Source organism: Neovison vison, chromosome 4 (assembly GCF_020171115.1).
Source record: "Neovison vison isolate M4711 chromosome 4, ASM_NN_V1, whole genome shotgun sequence".
NCBI classification, from domain to species: Eukaryota; Metazoa; Chordata; class Mammalia; order Carnivora; family Mustelidae; genus Neogale; species Neogale vison.
In genome coordinates, this window is record NC_058094.1 from 4524998 (window position 1) to 4548478 (window position 23481).

A 23481-nucleotide genomic window follows, 5' to 3' on the forward strand; every position below is an offset into this window, starting at 1 on the left:
CCAGAGCGGGGATGTTGGCGGCATCGTTAGTAAGCAGGAACTCAGTGTCCTCAACAAGATGGATCATGGATCACTTTTCTGTATTCACAGCGGACCAGTGTGGAGTGAGACAGATGATGTACGGCTACTCCTCTTAGCATAGATAATTCTCAGAATATAAGGTTCATGTCTGAAATATTTGATGATTCAGAATCTAACAAGATAGATACTGACTGGGTGATTCTCTTGTCTGGGGAAAGGTGCCCCAGGTTAAGCAGAGTTGACAGAAGGATTCATGGTCATTTATTTTCTGTTTTTTCACCCAGGGTGCAGCCGGTCCCGCAGGCCCCCCTGGGTTGCCCGGAACTGTAAGTTACTCTCTCCTCATCTTTACTCTTTCTGAGAACCCCTCACCCACGGGGCAGCCCCCTTCCTCCCACACCCTCAGTTATAAATATCTTTCTAATGGAGATTGCCAGTAGCTAGGCCTATTCCTAGGTCTTCCAATCCAGAAATACATGAGCTTCTTTAAGAACCACCTGGTGCTTATTGACATATTTTATGCAGCAAGCATAGTGACTGGCTAGACACAGTATGTCCCCACCCTCCCTGCTGTTACATATGGGGAAACTGAGGTCCAGAGACAAGAAGCAGGCAGGGGGAGGGGGACTTTGACCAGGGTAAGCCTGCAGAATTGGGTATATAACCATAACACATGTTTCCACGTAGTTGTTGTGCTTGGTGTTGAGTGGTGAGCAAGACTGGGCTTCAGAGCCAGAAAAAAGCAGGTTTGAGTTCCCGAGTCCCTGCTCTGCCATCCCCTGGCACTGCGGCCTTAGATACATTGTTTAATTCAAAGACCACCAAATTCTCCTGTTAAGAAAAACTATCATACCCAGTTGTCTTGTACATTTCTAGTGAAAATGAACTGAGATCATAACAGGTACATAGTCCAGTTTCTGGTTACATGATAGACAGCAAATTAAAAACAACTGCTCTATAAATAGGGGGGCATATTTTGGGTGTTTTTTTTTTTTTCATTTTAATGCTTCTCCCCAGCCTTAATATTCGATGCTTTGATCTGCTGATTTCAGGGAAATTGAACATGTCTTCAGCGCTGGCCATGGTTAGGCAAGTCTGGAAGCCAGGAGTTGAGAGCCTGAACACCCAGAAATCCCATTTGCAGTAGGACAGAGAATATTAGTCTGTGGTTTTATGTACATTAAATTATGATTCCAGAGCTCAATCTCTTCCCCATACACATGCCTATCAAAACGAGACTCAACAATTCCATAAGGATGTCAGAAGAACCTTAGAATCAAATTCAGAGTCGGAACCATTCATATAAAACTTTGCAATATATCAGAAACAGCTAATGCTGCAAAGCATGCGGGGAAATGAGCACGATTATTTAGTGTGAGGGCAAATCGGTAACACTGAATTGAGAAGTTTCTCAGCATCCACATATAAAGTATGTACCTGTTAGCTTAGAAATTTCATTCCTAGGCATCCATCCCAGAGAAATATTTACACTGTGTGTATTTGAAAAAGTATATACAAAGATGTACGTTGTAGTTTTGCTGATAATGAAATATTATAGGCAACCTACATGACATAATCAGAGATTTAAGTAAACCACAGAATATTCATTCTGTGGATTCCTAGTTGATAAAAATAGACCCATGTGCATATGCACACACACACACACACACACACACACACACACACAATGTACTTGGCCTCGGAAAGATACTGATGCTCATGGGAGATGCGTAGAGGAACGAGCATGGCCTCCCGGGCCCACCCAGGTGGGGCGGTTCCCGCTGCACGTTCACTAGTGGTGGGAGTTTCGTTAAGCAGTTTACGTGCCTCCAATTTTCTCATGCATGATGCAGGGAATACAAATGATCTACGTCTTCATTATTGTGAAAAACATGTGGGTTTCTCCTTATAAACGAGGATGGATAACCATGTGCTTGCTGATGATATTTGTATAATTCTTGTGCAAATTCCTGTATTTCTATACATTCAAAATTGCATGGAAATATATAGAAAATTTTACTAAACTGAGAAACCATGGTTTCTTCTGGAGAAGAGACTAGTCTAGGGGGATAATATGGAAGGCAAGGTGTATTTGAAAAAGCTTGTTTTTGTCCTTCTGTTTTAACTTCATCATGGTTTTGGACTAGAACCCATGATGTCCTTTTGTCCAGTCACTATTTTTTTGAGCACCTGCTGTGAGCCTGGCTCTGGTGGGGTTTGGGAGCCCCGGAGCATCAGCCTAGTCAGGGAGACAGACCTAGTCCCCTGCTGGCGCTGGTACACATATGTGGCAAAGTCTAGTGAATGCCAGCAGAGGGAAGATTGGGGCACAGTCGGGGAGAAGAGCAAGGGGACCTAATTTATATTTGAGTGGTGGAGGGGTAGGGGGGGTCTTTGCAGACATGACATTGAAAAATGGCCTGAAGGATGGGCTCCAGTCAGCTAGATAAAGGGAGGAGGACAGTACATTCCTGACTGGAGGAGCAGCAGATGCAAATGTCCTGTGGCCCAAGAAGCCATGAAAACTGTGATGTGCTAAACATGGTGTGGACAAGGGATGGGGTTGGAGGGCCACACAGGGGCTGCCCACGGTGCTCTACATGCCGGGATAAAGAGTTTTGCATATGTTGGTTCCCCCTGCCTAGATCACGCCTCCCCTGGTTTCCTCCTCACATGCATCATTGCCAGCAGACGCTGGTGGTGGCAGCGGCTCGGGGGGCCCAGGGTCCCAGGCTCTTACCACATGCACAGCCTCTCCATATCAGCTCCCGGTACTCTGAGTGGTGGAGGTTTCTGCCCCCACTGTACCAATGAGGGAATAGAAGCCGACAGGTGGTCCCACAGGTATTTGGGGGATTGGTTCACCATCTACCCACAGCACTTTTCTGCACTGCCTCGACTGCCACTCAGGGACTGGAGAGCGATCGGTGACAGTGTCTGTCCACGCTAACAGTCACTCCGGGCAGCCCTGGGGCCCTGTCTCCCGCTTGGTCCGTCCCTTAGAGGCAGGTTGAGACAGTAGAGTCACGCTTCTCTCATTTATGTGGTTTCCTTTGCAGACGTCCTTTTTCACTCCGCACCCGAGGATGCCAGTAAGTAGCTGCAGGTGCCCGCCAGCCAGGCCTGCGATGCCCGCGTGCTCCGGGTCCTGACGTGGCCCCACCACACGGGGCTGCCCAGCAGCTGCACTTCCAGATTTGTCCTGGCAGCCGGGGTGGGGACGGGCCCAGCGAGGACCTGGCTCCATGCCAGGCGGGGGGTGCAGCGGCCTGGAGGACCCCTCCTCTGGCTGAGAGCCCTCTCTTTGGGGGACGCTGGTTCTCCACTGCTCGAAGAGCTGGGGGTCTAGAGAACAGGGCTGAGTGCGGGGGCAGTGGACTGAAGGATGCCTCAGGCATTACTGAGGATGTGGGCACTGAAAGGGACCTGGGGACTGACGTGGGACTGGGTCTAAGAGCGGCCATTCTGAGAGAGGATAGTGGAGACCCAGCCAGTGGAGGGAGCACTTGGGGCTTCTCATAAAGACTGGCCCTTGGCGGACAAGGACCCTCACTGCAACCACTAGGAAGTTTTTCTCCTCTGTTTGCGAAAGGTGCTCAGGAAAATAAGTGTCTCCAGGCTCTTCTCTTGCTCTCAGTGGCACTGAGGCCAGGGGCACGTGCTGGCTTGTCCCCGTTGCCCTCAGGACGGAAGGGGTTTCCTGCTCCTGGGACGTGGCCTGCTGGTCCAGGCCACACGGCCGCTGAGAGCCCGCAGACCTCTCTTTCCATAGCTGCTTTCTACTTGTGCTCCGTGTCAACTAGATACACATGAGAAGCTGCAGCGAATCCTGTATCTGACAGGAAAGGTGGGCGCAGGGGGCCTGAGCCAGCGGCTGAGATCCTGGCAGAAGGAGGAGCTCTTTGAACTTCTCAGGAGGAGAGAGGGGGAGGAGGAGTTCTGGTCGGGGTGTCACCAGGCGGCAGGGACTTCAGAAGTCGTTGGGAATCTCCGGTGGGAGAGAACAGATTTGCAGGCCTCTTGGCTGTGTCCTCTATTCTCCGAGGATAAAGGACTCAAAGGCACAGAGTCAGGAAAGTGTCCCACATGGCAGGTGCCGGTCGGGCAGCACTGAATGTCCCTGAGGCATACAGATGTGCCCCATTTCACGGATGATGCCTCGTGGTTAGCGGGGCTAAGCAGTTGCAGAGAACCTGCTTTGGAGCTAGGAACGGAGCTGGGGTTGTCCCCTGTAAGGCCGTGACTGGCCAGAGTGGCTGTCCCCACCGGCTGCTCAGACTCAGCTTGCCCAGATGGCGGCGGCTCACATCACACTTCCCCACGTTGCGTCCCTCCCCTCGGTCCTCTGGGTCTCCCTCCCTCGGGTCTGCTCGGAGCCCCTCCAAATGGAGACAGGCCTTCAGGGTCAGCATCTCCTTAAAGGAATTGCTCTGTTAAAGGTGATTTCCAAGGTGTTCCGGCTGGAAGACTCATGAAGGGGAGTTGGGGGTCTACCAGACCCCCTCTGTGTCCCCCATTGGGGTCACTCCCTGCAGGGCCTGAGACTTCTGGAAACCAGGAAGCCACATCAGGTTGCAAAGTGAGGAAATTTTGTCTTATGAAAAAAAAAAGACTCATTGTGGATTATTGCATGCATCTCTCTGGACTGGCCTCGTCGCCATGGTAACTGAATTTTTACTGATGGTTTCGAAAAGTGTTGTTTGACATCCCCCTGCTCTCCTGCAGCCTGCTACTTTGAGTCCCTGCACAGGGAGCAGGTGGCTAAGTTTGGGGCATGAGGGAGCAAGGAAATACATCGGGGGAGGAGGGCAGGAAGGAAAAGCTCACCTCCCTCTACCTGGAGATGGAGAAGTCTGTGGGGCTGGCTGAGGACCACGCCTGGGGAGGCCTCGAGGCAGTGTGGAGGTCTGGAGGGGGGAATCAAGTCCTTCCCTGGATGAAGGAGGGACAGGCAGCCTGGGGCTGGGGGAAATTGCTGCTAAGAACTCAAGAGGGTCTTTGTAACTGGTGGGGGGGGGTTGCTAGCAGGTGGTGCAGGAGCAGCTATCGGGGGAAGGGTCTGGGGTAGCCTTACGCTGCCCCCTTAGCCTGCTAAGAATCTTCAGGACGCCGACCAGGGCTGAGTTTGCTGGGACGACCCTGAGCGCAGACAGGGTGTCGATGTGGCTGACCTCCCCAGCTGAGGGAGTCGGAAGAGAAGCCAGTCACACCCAGATACTCTGTGATTACGGATGGGCCCCTACTGGGTGCTCCTGGAGTGAGGACCCTGCCTCCCCACTGACTCCCAGGGCTGGAAATGGCTGGAGCACCTTGCCTCTGAGTCCCCAGTGGCCTGGCCTGACTACTCCTGGGTCCTGAGCCTGTGTTCCTGCCACCTGCAGTCCCCTCTGTGCCCCCCCCCCACCGTACATCATCAAGATAATCCCGTTAGCCCTTTTGTCTTTATGGGTTGTATGGCCAGTGACTCAAAGACCAAAGAGTTTGGAAAACCCCCACCACGGGGCCTTTCCTGCGAGGAGAACCTGGGGGGAGAAAGGTGCTGCTGTCCTTGGTGGCTGGAGCCCGAGTGTGACCTGAGCCGGTTGGCGATGGCGTCTCCAGAGGAGGGAGAGAGGTCACACCTGGGTCCGTGCGGCAGAGCACTTTGCAGAGGGCTCGCAGGGAGACTTGGCCACAGCTCCCCGAGGGCAGAACGTGCAGGTTGCATGCCACACACGATGCAGAGAGAGAGAACCAGCCAGGCCCCCGCCCCATGCTAACTGGGGGATCTACCCGTCACTCGGCAGAGGAGGGCAGGTGGGAACCTCTGGGGCAAGGTCTCCAAGCGTGTCTGCCTGTGCACAGGGAGGGAAACAGCCTATCTGCCAGCATCTCCTGCCGCAGGCCTCCCCCGCGCTCCCTAACGCACGTGTTAGAGTCGGCCTCCTACAGCTCCCAGGGTCCTCTTCAGTCCTCCCGCTCGGAAGCCTTTGCTTTCAGACTCTGCCCGTGCAGGCCTCCCTTCTCCACTCCAGGCGGTGTTCATCCCATCGGTCCTGGGGCCTTCCTGCCGGCGCGGAGCCCAGGGTCTCCCTAAGCAGCCCGTGGTGCTCTTGGGCAGCTCTAGGTCCTGCCCCTGTAGAAGGATGCATGCACAGCCCTGCTGACGCACAGGCTTGGTGGTTACTCTGCTCTCCCCAGAGAGCTCCACGGACCGCCCCTCATCCCAGTCTCCCCTTGGGGCTCATCTCTGCCACCCCTTCTTTTTGACCCTGAATCCTCACGCTGTGTGCAAGAGAGAGGACCTGTCCAGCTTGCCAGTATGGTCACAGAGGACACGAAGGCTACATACGTTGTCCAACCTTATAGAGCCGGCACCTGAAGAACCAGAATTCTAAGCCAGGTCCTGTGGGTCTAGACCGGAGGCTGTTTTCACCATGGCCCACTGTCTCCACTCCTCTCCCATGATGACCCTTCGGTTCTGGAAAGAAAGAGGCTTGAGCCATCCAGGTCTGCCCCTGATGGAGCCTCCTATCTGCCCACCTTCTCCCTGTCACTTGTGAAGAGCAGGGTGAGGCTCTCTTGTCCCTCTACCTTCCCAGAAGCTGTGTTGGGAGGCATGGACATGACACCGCCAGATCTAGAGAATGACCTGTCTGTCTCGTCCCCTGTTAGATTATTCAGGGCAGCCCCCAACGTCCTGCCCCTTTTCCTGCCTGTGGCCCATCTCTTCTTTACCAAAAGTTGGACATCCCACTCTGGCCATTAAGAGTGCCGCGTTCAGTCCCATCTATCATGTCCCTCCAGCAAAGCCTCCTCCTCAGCTTCTCCATCAAGACAGGGAAGGGGAAGGGCTCAGCGTCTGAGAAAAGTCTCTCCCCTCAACATTCCTTCCATCATTATTCATTGATGATCTGCGCTTGCAGGGCTCGGGGCTGGAGGGGGGTGGAAGTCCGGCTTGAACCCTACAAAGAAGGGTGTGGGCCAGGTCTGCAGACGACAAGGGCACTGCCATGCGAGTCCCCGAGTCTGGGGTCCACTTTCCTGCGGAAGGGATTCTTGGTCTTAGATTTGAGGTTGAGTGAGAATCATCAGAATCCAAGGGCGGTCCTAGGGGAGAGGACCCCCCCGCAGAGGGAGTGGCCTTTGCTAAGGGGTAGGGGCAGACAGAGGGTGGGGGTGGGGCAGTGGGGCTGATCTGTGGGGGGGCAGGGCTGGGCGTGTCTGCTCTACGCTGTGCTTCTCCAACAGGGAGAACAGGGGCCCAAAGGAGAGAAGGGTGATCCTGGCGTGCCCGGGCAACCGGTGAGTGTCCTGCGGCCTGCACCCCGTGCCCCTCTGCCTGTGCACTGTCACAGGGCATCCAAGGGCCGTGTGGGGGCGGCTCTGAACTGTACGGTCTACCTGCAGGCTCCCCGCTAGCTGAATGCAGTCCGTCCCTCCTTCCTCAGGGCTCCGAGGCTGTCCTCACTGTGGATCCCAAATCAAACCTGCTGCACGTGTCCTTGCCCCACCCCCTCTACTAAGAGCAGGGAGGTGACCTAGTTCCTTGATGGTTGTTGCATTGCAGGGACCCCAGGGCCATCCTGGAGAACTGGGGCCTCGGGGACCCACTGGAGCGCCGGTAAGAAACCCTTTCTCCCCCTGTGGGCTCTGAGGTGCGGGATCCCCACCAGCCACCGCCCCCCTCACCCCCCATGGCCTGCTCCCCACTCCACTGGTCCGCGTTGCCTGGCGTTTGGGGGCTGCCCACCAGGGGGCACTGCCGCAGGGGCCGTGCACCCAGTGCCCCAGGGCTGAGGGCACTCACAAGGCCCCCCAAAACGCAGCCCTGGGGATGGGTGCTGCCTCTGGATCCCTGGATGGGGAAGCGATGTTAGGGCAGGGGGTGGTTCGGATGCAGGAAACCCCTCCCTCCCAGCTCTGATCTGCAGCTCTGATGTAAGGGACCACGTGGTTTAGCATTTTGAATTTGTTGTCATTTTCCACTGCTTGGGCTTCTTAGAAACAGCCTCCCTCAGGCACATTCTCTGGAGAGGTTCCCTTTGGAGTGACCTGTGGAGGGTTCAACCCCAGGGGGCCCCCGGCTGTCTCTGTGCGCCTGGGCCATCCTGTCCTGTGAGCCCTGGTTATATCATAAAGTGTCAGCGCTGACATCTACCCCCGGAGACGGGACAAGCCGAGCCCCACAGGCAGGGGGCTGTGGTTTCCCTGCGCTTCGGACTCTGCTCCTGTCCTACAGTTTGCATCTCCTGACTCTGACGAGCAGGCCATCCCCGAGATGGCCTGCTGGGGGACGAGGACAATTTCCCCAGGATGTCTCACCTCCCTTTTTGTGTCCTGGGCAGGGCACCAAGGGACAAGAAGGCCCACGTGGGGCACCGGGAGCAGCTGGAAACCCTGTGAGTCCTCCCACCCCCCGCCCCCCATGCCCGCGGAGGGAAGCTGTGCTGGGCACATGCCCCCGGGCTCGCAGCTCTGGGCTGATGGGAGGGAGGGGTTGAGCCGTTGACCAGGGCTGGGCACCCCTGGAGCAGTGAGGACCAGGAGAGACGCCCCGGGCTCTGCAGCATTTTCAGCATTTCACGGCTTTGTCCATGTGCCCAGCCCATAAACGGAGTCTCCTTCCACACGTGCAGGGGCAATGCCCATGGGGACATACGAACACGCACTCATACCTACTCATATTCTAAAACCAGCATGCACACATGCTGTGATGCCCATGTCCTGTCGAAACTCCCAGCACACAGGTGCCGCTGGGGACACGGGCAGACAGGTGCCTTCACGTGAGCTCTCCGCTGCTGTGCCTTGCCTCCTGCGGGGCCAGAGTCTCTTTGGGGTGGACCCTGGACCCCTGGGGCTGATGAAATAATGTGTCACGCGGGGCCACAGAGCTCAGACTCCCGTGTGGAATGAGGCCACCTCTACCCCGACTCTCTGAAGCCTGGTGGTGGTTAGAGGGACAAGTAGACACAGGCGGCAGCCACGCTCCTGGGACCGTGGGTTAGAGGTCCCCTGCTGTAGGGGCTTGAACACCCAGGCCATCCGGGCCTATGGGCAAATGGGAATGGGGTCAGTCAGGGGCGGTGGCCAACCTGGATGTCGCAGGGCGGGGACAGAAGGCTCCTCCGGCTAGTAGAGTCTGGCTGGAGGGCAGCCTGCAGGGCAGTGAAGCCGAGGCAGGCTCGGAGGCCTGCAGAAGCAGGAGCAGCCTCCAGTCTTTGCAGAGCTGCCTGCTTCCCACCTGCATGGTGTTGACCCGCACGCCTCCTCCTGGGGAATCGTCGTTAACCCTCAATGTTAGTTCAAGTCCACTTCCTCCGGGAAGCATTCCCGCATTTCCTCACTCACCTGTCAAAGACAGCACACACAGGCGTGCACACACTCGCACATAAGTGCACGCGCACACATCACCTCTGCCCCCTCTGTGCCTTGATCTTAAGGAACCTCTGAGAGCCCTTCTGCCCTCCGGTCTTCCACGGCTGTGCCGGAGTCCCACTCACGGGAGGTTTGGCGGCTGGGCACCGCCGCACACACACGGGGGGGGGGTTCCCCTTGCGGCGGAGGGAACATCGGGTCAGAAGCAGCAAGTTACGGTGAACTGGGGAGAAGGCAGGTTTGGAGGGACGCCCGGGGACTGTTCGTCGATACCTCGGGACTTTCTAAACTTCCGCTTCTGAATAGGGCAGTCCTGGACCTATGGGCCCACCTGGCGCCAGCGGCCCCCCCGGAAGTGCGGTGAGTCATGGGGGGTGGGGCACCAGCGCAGCTTGGGAATCCGCAGCCCCCCACCCCGCCCCTCCCCATGAAAATGTTTATTCTCCCTGCAGCAGGTGGGCCGGGGTGTGGGGGGGCAGGCACAGGCATCCCTGCCCCCACTTACAGATGGAGAAATGGGCGTCCCAGACAGGGTCACCAGAAAGTTCACCAGCCCCAGGCTCGAGGTCGCTCCTCAGACCTCTGAGGGAGAACAAAAACTGTGAGAACTGCAGGAAACCGCAGGAAGCCTGTCGACCTCATTGAGTTGCGGTCAGCCTCCGATCCTGCCTTTGGAAGAGACGGGACAAAGCTCAAGGATTCGCAGGGGTCCAGACCCTTAGGGTCCCTCAGTGCTGATCAGGGCCCGGCCACAGGCTCATGCGGAGACCCATGCAGGATACTCCCTGGGGCCTCAGCCTTTCACCCTCAAATGGGAGAGAGCAGCCATGCCTGAGGGCTGCTGATGGCCACGGACATCGCTGTGCCCCATCCCCACCCTGAGGAGTCCTTACTCACAGGGCCCCAGGCATCCGATGGCAGGCTAACCCTGAGACCCACGGTCGGCATGGATCTCAGCTTTAACATTCTGCCGTAAAACGCCTGGTGCCTCTCAGTCCTGGGGCAGCAGAGAGTGCGTCCTCCTGAAGTGGACCGAGGTCAGTCCTGCGGGTTCATCAGCCCACAAGGATCATACAGCCGACTAGAGGACACACATGGGCCATTTCCACATGGCTACACCTGTTTTTTTTTTTTTTTAGATTTTATTTATTTATTTGAGAGAGAGACAGAGAGAGAGCATGAGAGGGGAGAGGGTCAGAGGGAGAAGCGGACTCCCCGTGGAGGTGGGAGCCTGATGAGGGATTCGATCCCGTGACTAAAGGAAAATGACCTGAGCCGAAGGCAGTTGCCTAACCAACTGAGCCACCCAGGTGCCCCCGCATCTGTAGTAGGCACTCTGCGACTGTTAATTCATGGACGTCCCTGGTCCCTGGGAGATGGTTCTTCTCACCGCTTCTGTTCTACCCAAGAGGAAACGCAGACACAGGGAGACTGAGTCACGTCCTTGGTGGTCGCCAGAGGTGGTGCTGGAAAATGGCCTTTGTCACCTCGCTCTCCCTGCTTCGGTGCCTGCCAACCCTGCTTTTCCTGGCCGGAGGGTCTTCTCTGGCTTTCAGAGACCGTATTGTCCAGCCATAGGAACAGGGTGATGGGCCTGAGCCTGAGCTGCTGACTGTGTGAACCCCTGGGTCCTTCCCTGGGGGCCCTGGAGGGCGCGTCCTGCACTAGCTCAGAGACGGGCTCCGGCTGCACCCATGTGTACGGTCTGCCATTCTCCCCTTTCTTTCTGCTTTGTTTCCCTCCTGGGGTGTCCCTGGACCACTTGCACTTAAGCCTGGGCTCCAAGTCAAGCCGCAGGCGACGTCAAGGTCACCCTCATCCTCCCTCATGTTCAGCAGAGGCCAGTGCCTGCCCTCTGAGAGCCAGAGCCCCGGGGAGGGCAGACCTCTAGGAAGCACAGGCTTGGTGCAGGAGCGAGTGAGCAGATGGGGAGGGGCTCTATGGGGAGGCGGGGAAGAGAGGGCCAAACCCTGGGGAATTAAGTCAGGGATGGGGAACCCATAGGGACAGAGTTAGCCTTGGCTATGAGGGTGTATGCTCACCCTTGTCTGGGGGCCATGGGCCATCTTGAACTTTACCATGAGTATAACCTGTTTTTCAGGGCTCCCCCGGCATCAGAGGGCCCCCTGGGAAAGATGGGGAGCGCGGAGAGAAGGTAAGACGTGGCTGCTGTCAGCATGTGACATCTGTTCTCAGCTTTTTGAGAAACCATGGAGGCAGAAGCCGAGCCGCTTAAGTCTGGGTTCGGGCACTGGGGTCCGAGGGAGCTTTCTAGGTAGAGGAGAGAGAAGGCCGTGCAGTTACCTCTCGCAGGCTCCCAACAGGCCCGATTCAGACCCCTAGGGAACAGATGGGGACCTGAGGAGGCTCTGGGAGAGGGCACGGCTCACCCCACCTCTTATAGCAGGGCCTAACCCCAAACCCCACTTTCTCTCAATGCGGTGTACAAGCGTATCCGTCCCACACCTCTGTGTGCACCCTGAAGGCTTCCCAAGTTTGAGAAAGAGTTTCATTTATTAGAAGGAAGAGCGTCGTGGTGTCCCCAAAGACACCAACACCCCAGAGTCAAAAGAGGAAGGTCTTTCAAAAGCGTGTTTCAGCTGCATTTTATAAAGTATCTCTGGGGTTTATTGCTGAGGGCCTGCTACGGGCCTCCAGTGGGTAGAACCCGGGATTCTGCCAACAATCCCACACTCGCAGGACAGCGGCCCCCCACCATAATCCCCGCAAACGTCAGTGTGCCAGGGTAGAGACGCCTGCCATCTGCGCTCAGGGACTTTCTCATCTGTAACACGAGGACATGATGACACGTCGGTGACAAGTTGTGCAGAACTGACCCATCAGAGGGCTCAGCACAGGGCCGGGGAGGAGATCCGCTGCCCCATGCCCCTGTCACTCCCCGTGAGCAGTGTCCCGTCCCTGGACGTCCTCTGCCCGGCCGAATGTCCGCAGCCGCCCCTTTAAGTGCCAGTGCCTCAGCGTCCTGACAGGAATCCTTTCAAGTCCACTTTAGCCAGAACCTTTCAGAGGAGAGATCATTTTGTCCTTTCTATTTTGGCAGAATTTAGCAAGAATAGATGGTACATTTGCATTTCGGCAGGGAGGCTGGGTTTTAAAATATACGTCTCAGAGAAAAACGGTGCAGCGTGGAGGAAAACGACCAGCCAACCTCTAGGACATATCTGGAGGGATTTTGGGAGTTCTGGTCGACGATAAGCCCAATAATAACCCTTATGTGGTGCAGGTGCTAATTTTTGTTTTGAAAGAAGATAATGCCATCGTAGATTACAGTAATAAGAGCAGAGCAGCCAGATGAAGCCAGGGGAAAAAATAACCCCGGCCCATCTGCTCTGCCTGGATTAAACCGCGTCTGACGATTGCGCTCTATTCTGGACACACAGTAAGTAGGGCACTGACGACCTTAGAAGGGGGTGACCGAGATGCTGGAGGTCCCGTGGAGAGCCTAGAGGCAATCAGGGAGCGGTTGCCTCAGCCACCGCTAGAGGGAGCCAGACACCTCTCCTTCGCTCTCAGGTGCCAGGGCAGAGCTCAGACCCAGGGCTGCGTTGGGAGGGGAACCCAGGGTGCTCTGCAAACTGGTCAGAAGCCCAGCTGCCAGGGCACACTCGTTCTGTCCCTCCCGGTGTCGGGTGGCTGGCCTGAGGCTCTGGGAAACCTATCCTGCCCTAGGCCTCCAGAGAGGGGCCCTTGCTTGGCAACCCTTCTCCTTACCGCACCTTCTCTCCAGCAAAGAATGTCTGTGGTCATTCATGTCTCAGCTCAGCCCCAGGGAGACTTGCCCAGAAGGAGGGACCCCTGTGGCTCATGTGGTTCCTCCCAAGCCCCAAAGCCAGAGCTACCACAGGGATCTCTAGACTTTGTGGTCCAAATGGTGAGCATTTGCTAAGACCAGGCTCCAAGCCCAGCTCCCTCCCTCCCCAGGTCCTAGAAGCTCTTTCCCTCCTTCTTTCCCTACTTCAGAGCCCTGAGCTGTGCTCCTGATGCTGGAGGCCCACACTGGGAAGAGGGGTTAGATTCTGTCCACGGAACTCCACAGCGGAGTGTCACATGTCTGGACGGTTTCAGAAAGGGCACTCGTGGCCGAATGTAAAGAAACAGGGTGTAACAGGGCTGCCCGATAAAGGAATGAGGCCTAGCAAGGTGGTGAGCTCCCTGCTCTTGGAGGAATTCAAGCAGAAATGGAAGAACCTCCCACAAGGCATGCACCCGATGCTTTCGTGCCCTGGGTAGATGACTGGACTATAAAGCACTGATGGCCTGTCCATTCCCAAGTTCTGCCTTGTATCAGCTTCCCAAGTCTGCCATGACAAATATCACTGGTGGTGTGGCTTAAACCAGAAATGCATTGCCTGGCCATTCTCACCACATGGGGAAGTCCTCAACCCAAGTGTCAGCTGGGCTGCTTCCTCTGGGGGCCATGAGGGAAGCAGCCCTTCCAGAACCCTCTCTCGGTTTATCGATGGCTGCCCCACTCCGTGTCTTCATACTGTCTTCCCTCTGTGCTTGCCTGTGTCCAAAATCTCCCCTTCTTACAAGGACGCTGGTCATACTGGATCAACGGCCACCCTCCTCCATATGACCTCAGCCTAACAACGAGTTTCACCCGCAAAGATCCTGTTTCTCAACGGAGGTGTGGGGGATTAGGACTTCAGCACCCACATTCGGGGGACCCTGTCCAATTTATCATATATGTCATGTAGCGTAGACTATTGCCAGAAGCCTACCATACCCCTACAGGCCAGGTAGCCGTTAAGAAGCTTGCCTTCTGCATGTCACTGGTCCGGGAAACTGTCCTTTTTTCTTTCCAGGGCGCAGCAGGTGAAGAAGGGCGTTCAGGACCAGCTGGTCCCAGGGGGGATCCTGGCGCTCCTGGCCTTCCTGGGACACCTGGACAGGGAAAGGATGGAGAGCCGGTAAGTGTCCGGTCCAGAAGTTTCTGTGTCCATTCGACTAGGCTAGAAGTAGAAAAGGAAAGGAAAGGGGTCGGGGGAGAGGGAGAGAGAGAGACTGACTGTCTCATAAGTATTAAGGGAGAGAAATGGCATAAATCCATAGAATGTGGCACTCAGTGAGGGTTTACTACATTAACTATGGTTATCAGACACTCAGCACCATACCTTTACTCTCACAACTGCCCTGACAAGTGAGTACTTCTTTTTGTAGTCTCTTCAGGCGACTATAACAAAATACCATAAATTAGTGTCTCTAAACAACAGGAACTTAGTTCTCACAGTCATGGAGTCTGGAAGTCCAAGTTCAGGATGTCTACGTGGTCAGGTTCAGGGGAAGGCCTCGTTTTGGGTTCCAGAGTGCCCACTTCCCAGTGTCCTCACATGATGGAAGGGTGAGGGGTCTCTCTTACAAGGACAGGAATCCCGTTCACAAAAGCCTCACCTCCTAACACCTTCACTTGGGCCTTAGGATTTAACATACGAATTTGGGAGTGAAACAAGAATTCAGACCAAGGTGGTATTATCAACCCCGTATTATTGGTGAGGAATATGAGGTTCACTTACCAAAATCATAGTACTTGGCTGTGAACCCACAAGGGACTGGACCCTCCCTTCCTTCACTCTGGGTTTCAGCCAATATATCCAAATGCAGAATTGTGATTTTTTAAAAAATCTGGCCACATGTTTGCATCAAGCAAAACCTTCCAGCCTAAAGTTGGAGACTCTCCTCATTGGTTCCCTCAGGTCTTGATATCATGGGAAATGGGAAAGAGACCAGACTTTGGAATCCATGAGCTCACCTTTGAAGACTGGCCCTCCTGTACTTGCAGGAACCTGTAGAAGAAGACCTTAAGTGGGAAAGCAAGCTGAGAGGGGCCGGGATTTGCTCAGGGTCACACAGAGGCTGTAGGCAGCTGAGGCAGAATTCACACACAGGAGACTTGTAGCTCAAAAACTGGGCTTTCCTTCATAAACAACAGCCCCTGGTGAGACCCTCATCTCCCTCGGGCACACAGCGTAGGGCGCACACGGCTTGGCTGGGGGTGGATGGGTACATGCTCGTTCATGGTCTCATGGTTGTCTTTGCATCCATCATCTCCCCAGGGGCTGCGTGGGCCACCTGGATTACCTGGGCCGCTAGGAATCAAGGTGAGTGTGTATCCAGGCAAATCGTGATGTCTTGTCATGGGTGCCCGGCAAAGGGACCGGCCCAGTTTCATCGTGAAGCACGTCTCCCACCTCAGTCCACTTCCCCGTTCTGTAGTTTAGCACATCCCACTTAGCTAAAGACGCTAGGGCTCCTGATACTGGTGATACTGAAGTCCTTGCCATACAGTTGGTGCCTAATAAATGCTTGCTGGCAAAAGAAGTTGCAGAAGACACTGGTCTCCAACTGGCAGAGCAATAGATCTAAGCAGTTTTGTGTTTTTAGTCTAATCATAGATGATCCCCAAATTTTAGATGTTTCACACACTAAACCTTTTCATGTCATTCCCAGTAAGCCTACTGGGAGTCATGATGGGTGGGGAGCTCGGGCCCACACAGCCATTCAGAGACCACGATCTTTGGCCCGGTGACTCTCCCACCATGTAGGACCCGAGTCTGCTACGAGTCCTCAGTGTACAATGGAAAATGAGGGAAAGACAGTGGACAGACTCTGTGGGCCAGACCTGGAAGTGGTAATTCACTTCCCCAACCTCATGACACTGAACGCAGGGGAGGCTGGGTTTGTGGGCTAGCTCTGTGCCTGGGGTGAAAGCGGGAAGCTTTGGTAAATATCCGTCATCTCGTCCTCAATTCGCTTAAAACCATTACTCAGAAAAGCTGACTTGGCCCAGGAGGGACTGTTCTTTTTTTTAATTTTTTTTAGATTAAAAATAAATTACCCATTTGAGAGAGAGAATGCATGAAAAGTGGGGAGGGTCAGAGGGAGAGGGAGAAGCAGACTCCCCGCTGAGTGGGGAGCTTGACATGGGGCTGGATCCCAGGACCCCGGGATCACGACCTGAGCCAAAGGCAGACACTTAACTGACTGAGCCACCCAGGAGCCCCCAGGAGGGACTGTTTTTAGAAGAGATTTCCTGTGTGACTAGGGACACTTCCCTGAAGTTTTCTTTATACTGAGTCGTTCTCTCATTGACTCATTTATGCTCTGATCACCTGCGAGAGCATTTATGATTGCGTCTGCGGCCCGTCCACTAGGCTGCCGTGTGTCAGCTCTTGCAGTGGGCCATGGGCCAACAGTGATGTATGGGACATGTTCCCAGCCCTCCCACAGCTCAGGGATCGGAGGGAAAGGCAGATAAACGAGTAGGCAGAAGCAGGCAGGTGCTAGGGTAGAGGGAAGCTTGAGGCACAAGAAAGCTTGGAGAACCCTCCTCAGCCCAGCCTGGTTTGGCTGTGGAAGACTTCTTGGAGGAGGTGATGTTTGTCCTGATTTTACAGTGTATGGAGCAATTAGAAGGGGAAGGAGTGAGGAAGGAGCTTCCCGGAGGGGTCCTGCCCGGGGAGGAGACACTGAGGCAGGAAGTGGACTGTGCTCTCAGATGAGCATGTACTGTGGATGCACCCACGTCCCACGAACTGGGATTTGATCAACTCCGATGCTTGAACTTAAACATGTGTCAGTCCATCAATGATCTACATTGGAATGCTTCTGTATTTTTTTTTGCTTTAATTTAATATGCATATTTAAAATCTCATTCAGATGTTGTATCATTATATTACTTTTGCCTACTTGCGTGTATTTATGAAAACACATTCTAAAAATTCGTCTTGTCTGTCTTCAGTGCCCTTGCCTGCCACCCCCCAGCCACTTGCCGAGTCAGCACTTTCCAGCGGCGCGTTCCCACCCCTCCCAGCTGCGCTAGTCAGGATACGGCGCGTCTGGAAATCATAGATGCTGCTATTACAGGACGCTTTATCCCAAACCCTGTCCCCATCCACTTAATAGTAGGAGTGTTTACCATTTTTATGCTAGAGCTGTATCTTTGGGATCCCAACAACATAGCCACTGAGGGTGTTGGTTTTTAAGATTGTATGTAAAAGGCTCGTTGACAATAAGAGCCGGAATGAGAAGTTTGAGGCTTCAGGAGAGCTGGCTGCTTCTACAGTAAACTTCTTTGCTTCCAGTTCCCCACTCCCTCCATTCAGGCAGCTGGTCTCTATAAGCCTCCTAAGCTTGTGCTGATTGAAGTCATGGTCACTCATGTGACTCCCTGGTAGTGATTTTGTTGTTCATGGTCATAATCAAAAGAAACAGGAGTGTTTCAGAGAGATCTGAGTAAATATATGGCAACTTCCTATTTTCTGGGGGAAAAAAACAAACCCTCAGAAACAACTTGTCTTGAATTTAGTGGCATATAAAATTGTCCCATATGCCTGGAGCAGTGGGCATGGTGGAGAGGAATGGGAGGCAGAATCCAGACTCTAGAGGATCCTGTGGCTCCATTGCCAGCCCGAGGCTGGTCTCTGAGGCCCCCTGTGATGCTGTGAGCCCCACGTGTCATCAGCAGTGCTCCTGTGCTCTCTCTTTCCTCCCCAACAGGGAGCCTCCAGCCTCTTAGAAGAAAGGAAGACAAGGGCACCAGAAATGCCTTAAGGTGTCCTTTCCCTGTGATAACTATTTATGAGTTCAGTAAATTCAACTCCCAGGCTGAGTTTGGGGTGAAAATCAGTGATATAATACAAATAAAAATAGTTGCCTAACTCATGGTGTCCCAGGTTCATGCTTAATAAATATTAGTGGTCCTTGTGATGAAATCACCCTGTGGAGTCAGCTTTAGGGTTGCAGCATGGAGATGGGGATCTAGAGAGCCCTTATCCACCCCTGCAAGCATGTTAGAGGCAGGAGTGCAGTGAGCCTCGACCTGGGGCCCAACTGACCAACTAGTGTCAACTTCAGGTGACCCAGGGGAGGTTAGTCATGGTGTCCTTTGGCCGAATATTTCTTCTTATTTAATATGTGAGGCATGGAAACAGATAACTCATTCCAGTGTTGACACCGTATACATTTGTAATTTAGAATGTGGTTTAGAAGTAAATATGTCCATAGTTAATTGGGATTGGGAAGGTAAGTTTGAATTCAAGAGGTCTTTAGTTGAGGAGTGGGCTGCTCTTGAGCTGGAAGGAGGGAGGGATGGAGAGAAAGCAGAGCGCCTGGGAGCAGGCCCCTCCCCGCGGGTGCTGTCCACGGTGCTGAAGGGAAGCTGCTGGGATAGGAACCACATAAAGGTTTTCATTAGCAACCCCCACTTCCTAATTACTCACAACTGCAGGAAGATTCTTACAGACACCTTTCCTTTTCTTGCATGGCACCTGTTTCCAGCAAAATGAACAGGCTCTGCCTTCATACAGAATGGGGTTAGGATATTCAGCGACCTACAGAATAGATGACTTGAAGCAAGAGGTTTCACCTGTCTGAGACCCTCTGTCCTTTTCTGTTTAAATGAGCAAAGCATATTTAACTCCTGAAGGGCTCATGTAGAAAGAAATGATAGTCTCCTTCCATGACCCACGCTTCCTCACCTTTTGTCCCTGGACGCTGTTGGACTGGCCCAGAATGTCTTACAGCCAAAATATTTTCTAGACTTTGTATCACAGATCCTAGCTCATGGGCCCATTTCTTTCTTTATCTTGAGCCTAATCAGAGCATTAAGGTCTTCTCTTCTTTTCTTGAGGCTCTTTGTTGAAAGCCTCAATCCATTAAGCTGTGAAGTGTTGTTTCTCTGGGAAAATGTAAGCATCACAATGGGCCATAAGCACAGGAAGGGAGCCAGGCCTGTCCACCTTGCAGAAAAGAACTAGCAGAGACTCAGATTCCAGGCTGGGCTGAGCATTCCCTCCCGGCTCTATCCTGCCTCCTCTTCTGTAAAAAATTGATTTCCCCTCAAACACAGAATTTATTTAAACAAATAAAGCTTATAAAAAGTGTCTTGATAATGTACCCAATATAGGGTCTGACTTATTCTAGGTACTTGAAAAATACTTGTTGAATTAATGGATAAATGAATGAATGGATGGTTCCCAGTTTTAAGATTCTCCCATTGAAGTCAGATGGTCAGACAGACACAATGGGAGAACAAGGTGTTAAGATTAATGAAGATCTACACAAATATCTAGAGGAGAATGGGGAGCAATACAGGCAGAGGTGGGGTAATGGAAGTTGAATGATTGAGGTGGTCTTCTTTGATGGGTTGGTGTTTGAGATATTAGAACATGGACGGTTGACATGGTCTAGTTTGTGGTAGTTAGCATTTGCTGGTGTTCATGAGGCAGCCTTGGGAGGAAGAGGGGAGCCCAGCTAAAACAGAAAGTGGTAAGAAATCTGTATTAAATATTTTTAAAATGCCAAAGGGTATGGATTCATCTGGCCTTTATGTGTGTTTGGTTTGTTTTCTCTCTTGTAATTCCACTAATAAAGTGATAATAATATACTTGTAATACTCCATGTTAAATAACATCTTCCTTTGAAATGAGTCTTCATAAGATCCCTGACGGTTTGGTAGAATGTTCTCTTTCATTCTCATTGATGAAAGTATTCAGGAGCAGAGAGGTTGTGGGACTTGCCCAGGGTTACAGGTTCAGGTGGGCATTGTCCTAAAAAGGGCCCCTGACTGCCTTTTTGGAATCTTCCCACGTGTGTCTTTCACTAGTGTAGTGTGCATGTGACTGGCACCGTGAGGACCATGTTCGTCCTCTGTTCATTACACTTTTCTCTGTATTTGTCTTATTTCTAGACTTCCTGCCTTCCCCCCGCATACAAATTAGATTTCCTAGCAGCCCCAAGCATCTTGTATTTCACGGAATGAGCCACAGCCCTTTTTCCTAAAGAAACACAATGTACCAGCTAGGGTTTCAAAGAGAATTTCAGGAGGGGCCTATGTACAGAGGCAGGGGTGAGGCAGAGGGCTGCCCCAGCTCCCAGGAAGCATGGCCACAGTGGGCCTGGAAGGATAACGGCCAGGAATGCTGTGGCTAGAGACAGATTTGGGGTCTGGTTGATCTCTTTTGTGAGTCCCAAGCCCCATCCTTCCCACTTCCCATGAACGTGATTTCTCTTCAGAACTCAGCATGGAGTGTTGGAAATGGGCATCTTTTGGTCCAGCAGCCCTTACCACTGCTAGAAAGAAATAAACAACAAGCATTGGTTGAGCAAGTACGTGACTTAGGTACTCATCCAGGCCAGAGTCCTACTGCAGGAACACGAATCATCTTAGAAACATTACTTTTCTTAAAGGCCCAGATGTAAAGTTTTCTGATTGAAATGATGGTGAGCGGCTAAGCTGATGATAAATGAGATGTTTTTCATGCTTAGAAACCTAAACCTTAATAAGCAAACTGTTGCCTAGCAATGTCAATTTCCACCTGAGATCAGATTGCTGTGCGTGTCTCACTGGTTCTTCACAGCAACCTTCTGAAGCTCTTTTCATTTGTCATGGGCATTACCTCTTCGAAGGGATATTAAATAGCTTGAACAAGATCAGCCACCGATGCACGTGAGGCTTGGCTGAGTTCAGCTGACCTCATACAGGTGCGCCGTCTCTCACACACAGCTGATGTGGGTTCTGGTCCCTGTGTGTTGTGGGCTGGGTTTACTTTGGAATTAGAAAGGTAGCAGTTTGCAAACTGCAGGTCTAACATTGACTATAGTGTGTGGGCCAGCGTCCTAATCAAACTCTTTCACATTGATGCATCAGAAACATGTAAGCATCCACACACCGCCGGGTCAATGACGGTTATCCATAGTCCACATCAGATCATAGTGAGTTAGGACAAGCCCTTGTTTTTGGAGGCTGAGGATTTTGAAATTGCGGATGAAAGGGTATGATCCCGTCTCAGCTTCCTTTTACAGGAAATGGCAAACATTCCTCTCTTATGCTCTTCCTATCAAAGTCCAGAATGACAGGTGCAAGAGAAGGGCCACAACCACAATGGCTAACTGACAGAGAGAGCCGGGCCAGGCTGTGTCAGGACGGCACTCAGAGCACGTATCCTTGTTTTATGAATACACCGTCTCTGACCTGGCTGCCATTGTGGCTACCTACCTTTGTAAAACTGAAGCTCGGGGAACTTGTCCCTTTCTTGAGTCCACTGTGAACGGGTGTTGAAGACAGGACCCACACCCTCTGAACCCCTGTGCTCGAAGGGAATGGTTATGGCTGAGTCATTCTTGCCTCTCCCAACCCTGGAGAAGAGGCTGGGGAAATAGAGGTACTTGGCAAATTATTGGTAAATTATTGGTGATTTGGGACCTGATCTGAAATACGGGTACGTAGTCAAATCTGGGGCACAGTCAGGATGGGGGCATGATGAGGTCTGGAGAAAGGTCAGCAAAATTTGGAACTGTGGTCACAGGGGAGGTGCCGTCTCGTTATAAGCACTTTTGGAGGCATTATCAAGGTTGGGGCCTGGTAAGCTTTGAAAGGTTCATGATGAGCATTGCTGGATATGCACATGCCGGTGGGCTGGGTGGGTGATGGGCTGCCTGGGGGTCGTGGGGACATGCGGAGTCCACGTGGCAGGAGAGACGCTGATGGGTAGTGCAGGCAAGATGGTGGGAGGGGGCATAATTCCTTCTGTGTGCTGGCTCTGTCCTTCCCAGAACTGACCTCATCATCTTATTTTTCTTCTCTCTAGGGGGACCGAGGGGCACCCGGGATCCCTGGCTCTCCTGGCAACCGTGGCGACCCAGGCATCGGGGTAGCTGGCCCTCCTGTGAGTCTTTATTCTTCCAGAACTTCCTCCCCTCCCTAGAGCCACACTGCCACTCCCTGCTGGCTCCCGGGGCCTGCCTGCAAAGACTCTAACCGAGGAGCGCGTCACTGGTCCTCGAGTCAGTCGGGGGGGGGGGGCGTAGACCTGTCCACTGGCTTTGTTCTAGAACTTGGTGTACTTCGAATGGGAATAAGGCTTTTGAGGCGACCAAGACTTCTCTGATTGAAAGAAGAAAGCACAAATCTCATTAAAATTAAAAAGGAAAAACTTTTGCGAATCTGTGGTATAGCCAGTGAAGCCGAACTGTCTGGGGAAGGGGTGTGATGTGGAGAGATAATGTGCTTTCGTGTCTTTAGGCCAAATGCAGTCCACCACCCCCTGCCTCCAGTTAGGATCAGGTGAGGACATAAATAGAATCAAGGAAGGTTTTAATATAGTCCCTAAAATGAAATTCGTGGTGTGGTCCTCCCGTTGGTAGTGTGATGAACGAGTCACGTCAGTCTGACCGAAGTGAGTCTGCCGACTTCTTAGAGGTGGTGGTGATTCCGGGGGTTATAAGAGATTGCAAGGACCAGGGGTGCCCGGGACCCCACCCAAGTTGAAGACAGATATTATTTTCAACCAGCCTCCACCTGAATATCTCTAGAAAAAGAAGACATACTCCTTTCAAAGCCAGTACATCTGGCTTTGAAATTTAGACACTTATTTCCATAGAGAAGAGACATTTATTGGAAATTTTTCTCATCGAGAATCAGAATATGGTCTTCTGTGTCTTCTATCCATTGCTTCTGATTCTTCCCTTTGTACCACAAAAAGCACACCTCCTGCTCTCTTTTACTGAATTATAGCCTTCAGAATTTAAGGCTTGTTCTCCATCCTGGTGCCTTATCTTCTGATTTGGTCTGTCCTTTGCTGAAGACACACAGTATGTTAATAATGCACCTTAAGATTGTATTGACTTTTTTCTTTTCTTTCTTTCTTTTTAAGAGAGAGAGAGAGAACAGAGAGAGGGGCAAAGGGAGAGAAAGAGAGAGAATCCTAAGCAGGCTCCACACCCAGCATGGAGCCCAACACAGGGCTTAAAATTAATCCCAAGACCCTGAGACCATGACCTGAGCCTAAATCAAGAGTTGGCCAATTAACCAACTGAAACACGCAGGTGCCCCTCTGGGGTCTCTTGTAAAGAGAGGGTCTTTGTAAAAAGAGAGTCTTGTAAAGAGAGGACCTCTGGGGTCCCTGTAAAGACACTAATTGTAGTCATAAGCGTTCTACTCCCATTACCTAGTCACCTCTGGAAGCCCCCATTTCCAAATACCATCACAAGGGGGTTTGGGGTTCAACATAAGAGTCTGGAGGAGATGCAGACATTCAGTCTGTAGCACTGTCTTACTATTATTTAAAAGAGCTCAAATAC

General features: G+C 52.7%; 1 protein-coding gene across 1 annotated transcript in view; it reads left to right on the forward strand.

Annotated features, from left to right (window-relative positions):
* Positions 1-23481, forward strand: part of COL22A1 (collagen type XXII alpha 1 chain) — a 219148-nt gene that overhangs the window by 124916 nt on the left and 70751 nt on the right. The window contains exons 30-39 of the mRNA XM_044247081.1: positions 306-347; positions 3081-3113; positions 7252-7305; positions 7571-7624; positions 8349-8402; positions 9685-9738; positions 11480-11533; positions 14208-14312; positions 15456-15500; positions 21990-22067. Coding sequence (XP_044103016.1) covers positions 306-347; positions 3081-3113; positions 7252-7305; positions 7571-7624; positions 8349-8402; positions 9685-9738; positions 11480-11533; positions 14208-14312; positions 15456-15500; positions 21990-22067 — 573 coding nt within the window. The remainder of the gene's footprint in view (positions 1-305; positions 348-3080; positions 3114-7251; positions 7306-7570; positions 7625-8348; positions 8403-9684; positions 9739-11479; positions 11534-14207; positions 14313-15455; positions 15501-21989; positions 22068-23481) is intronic.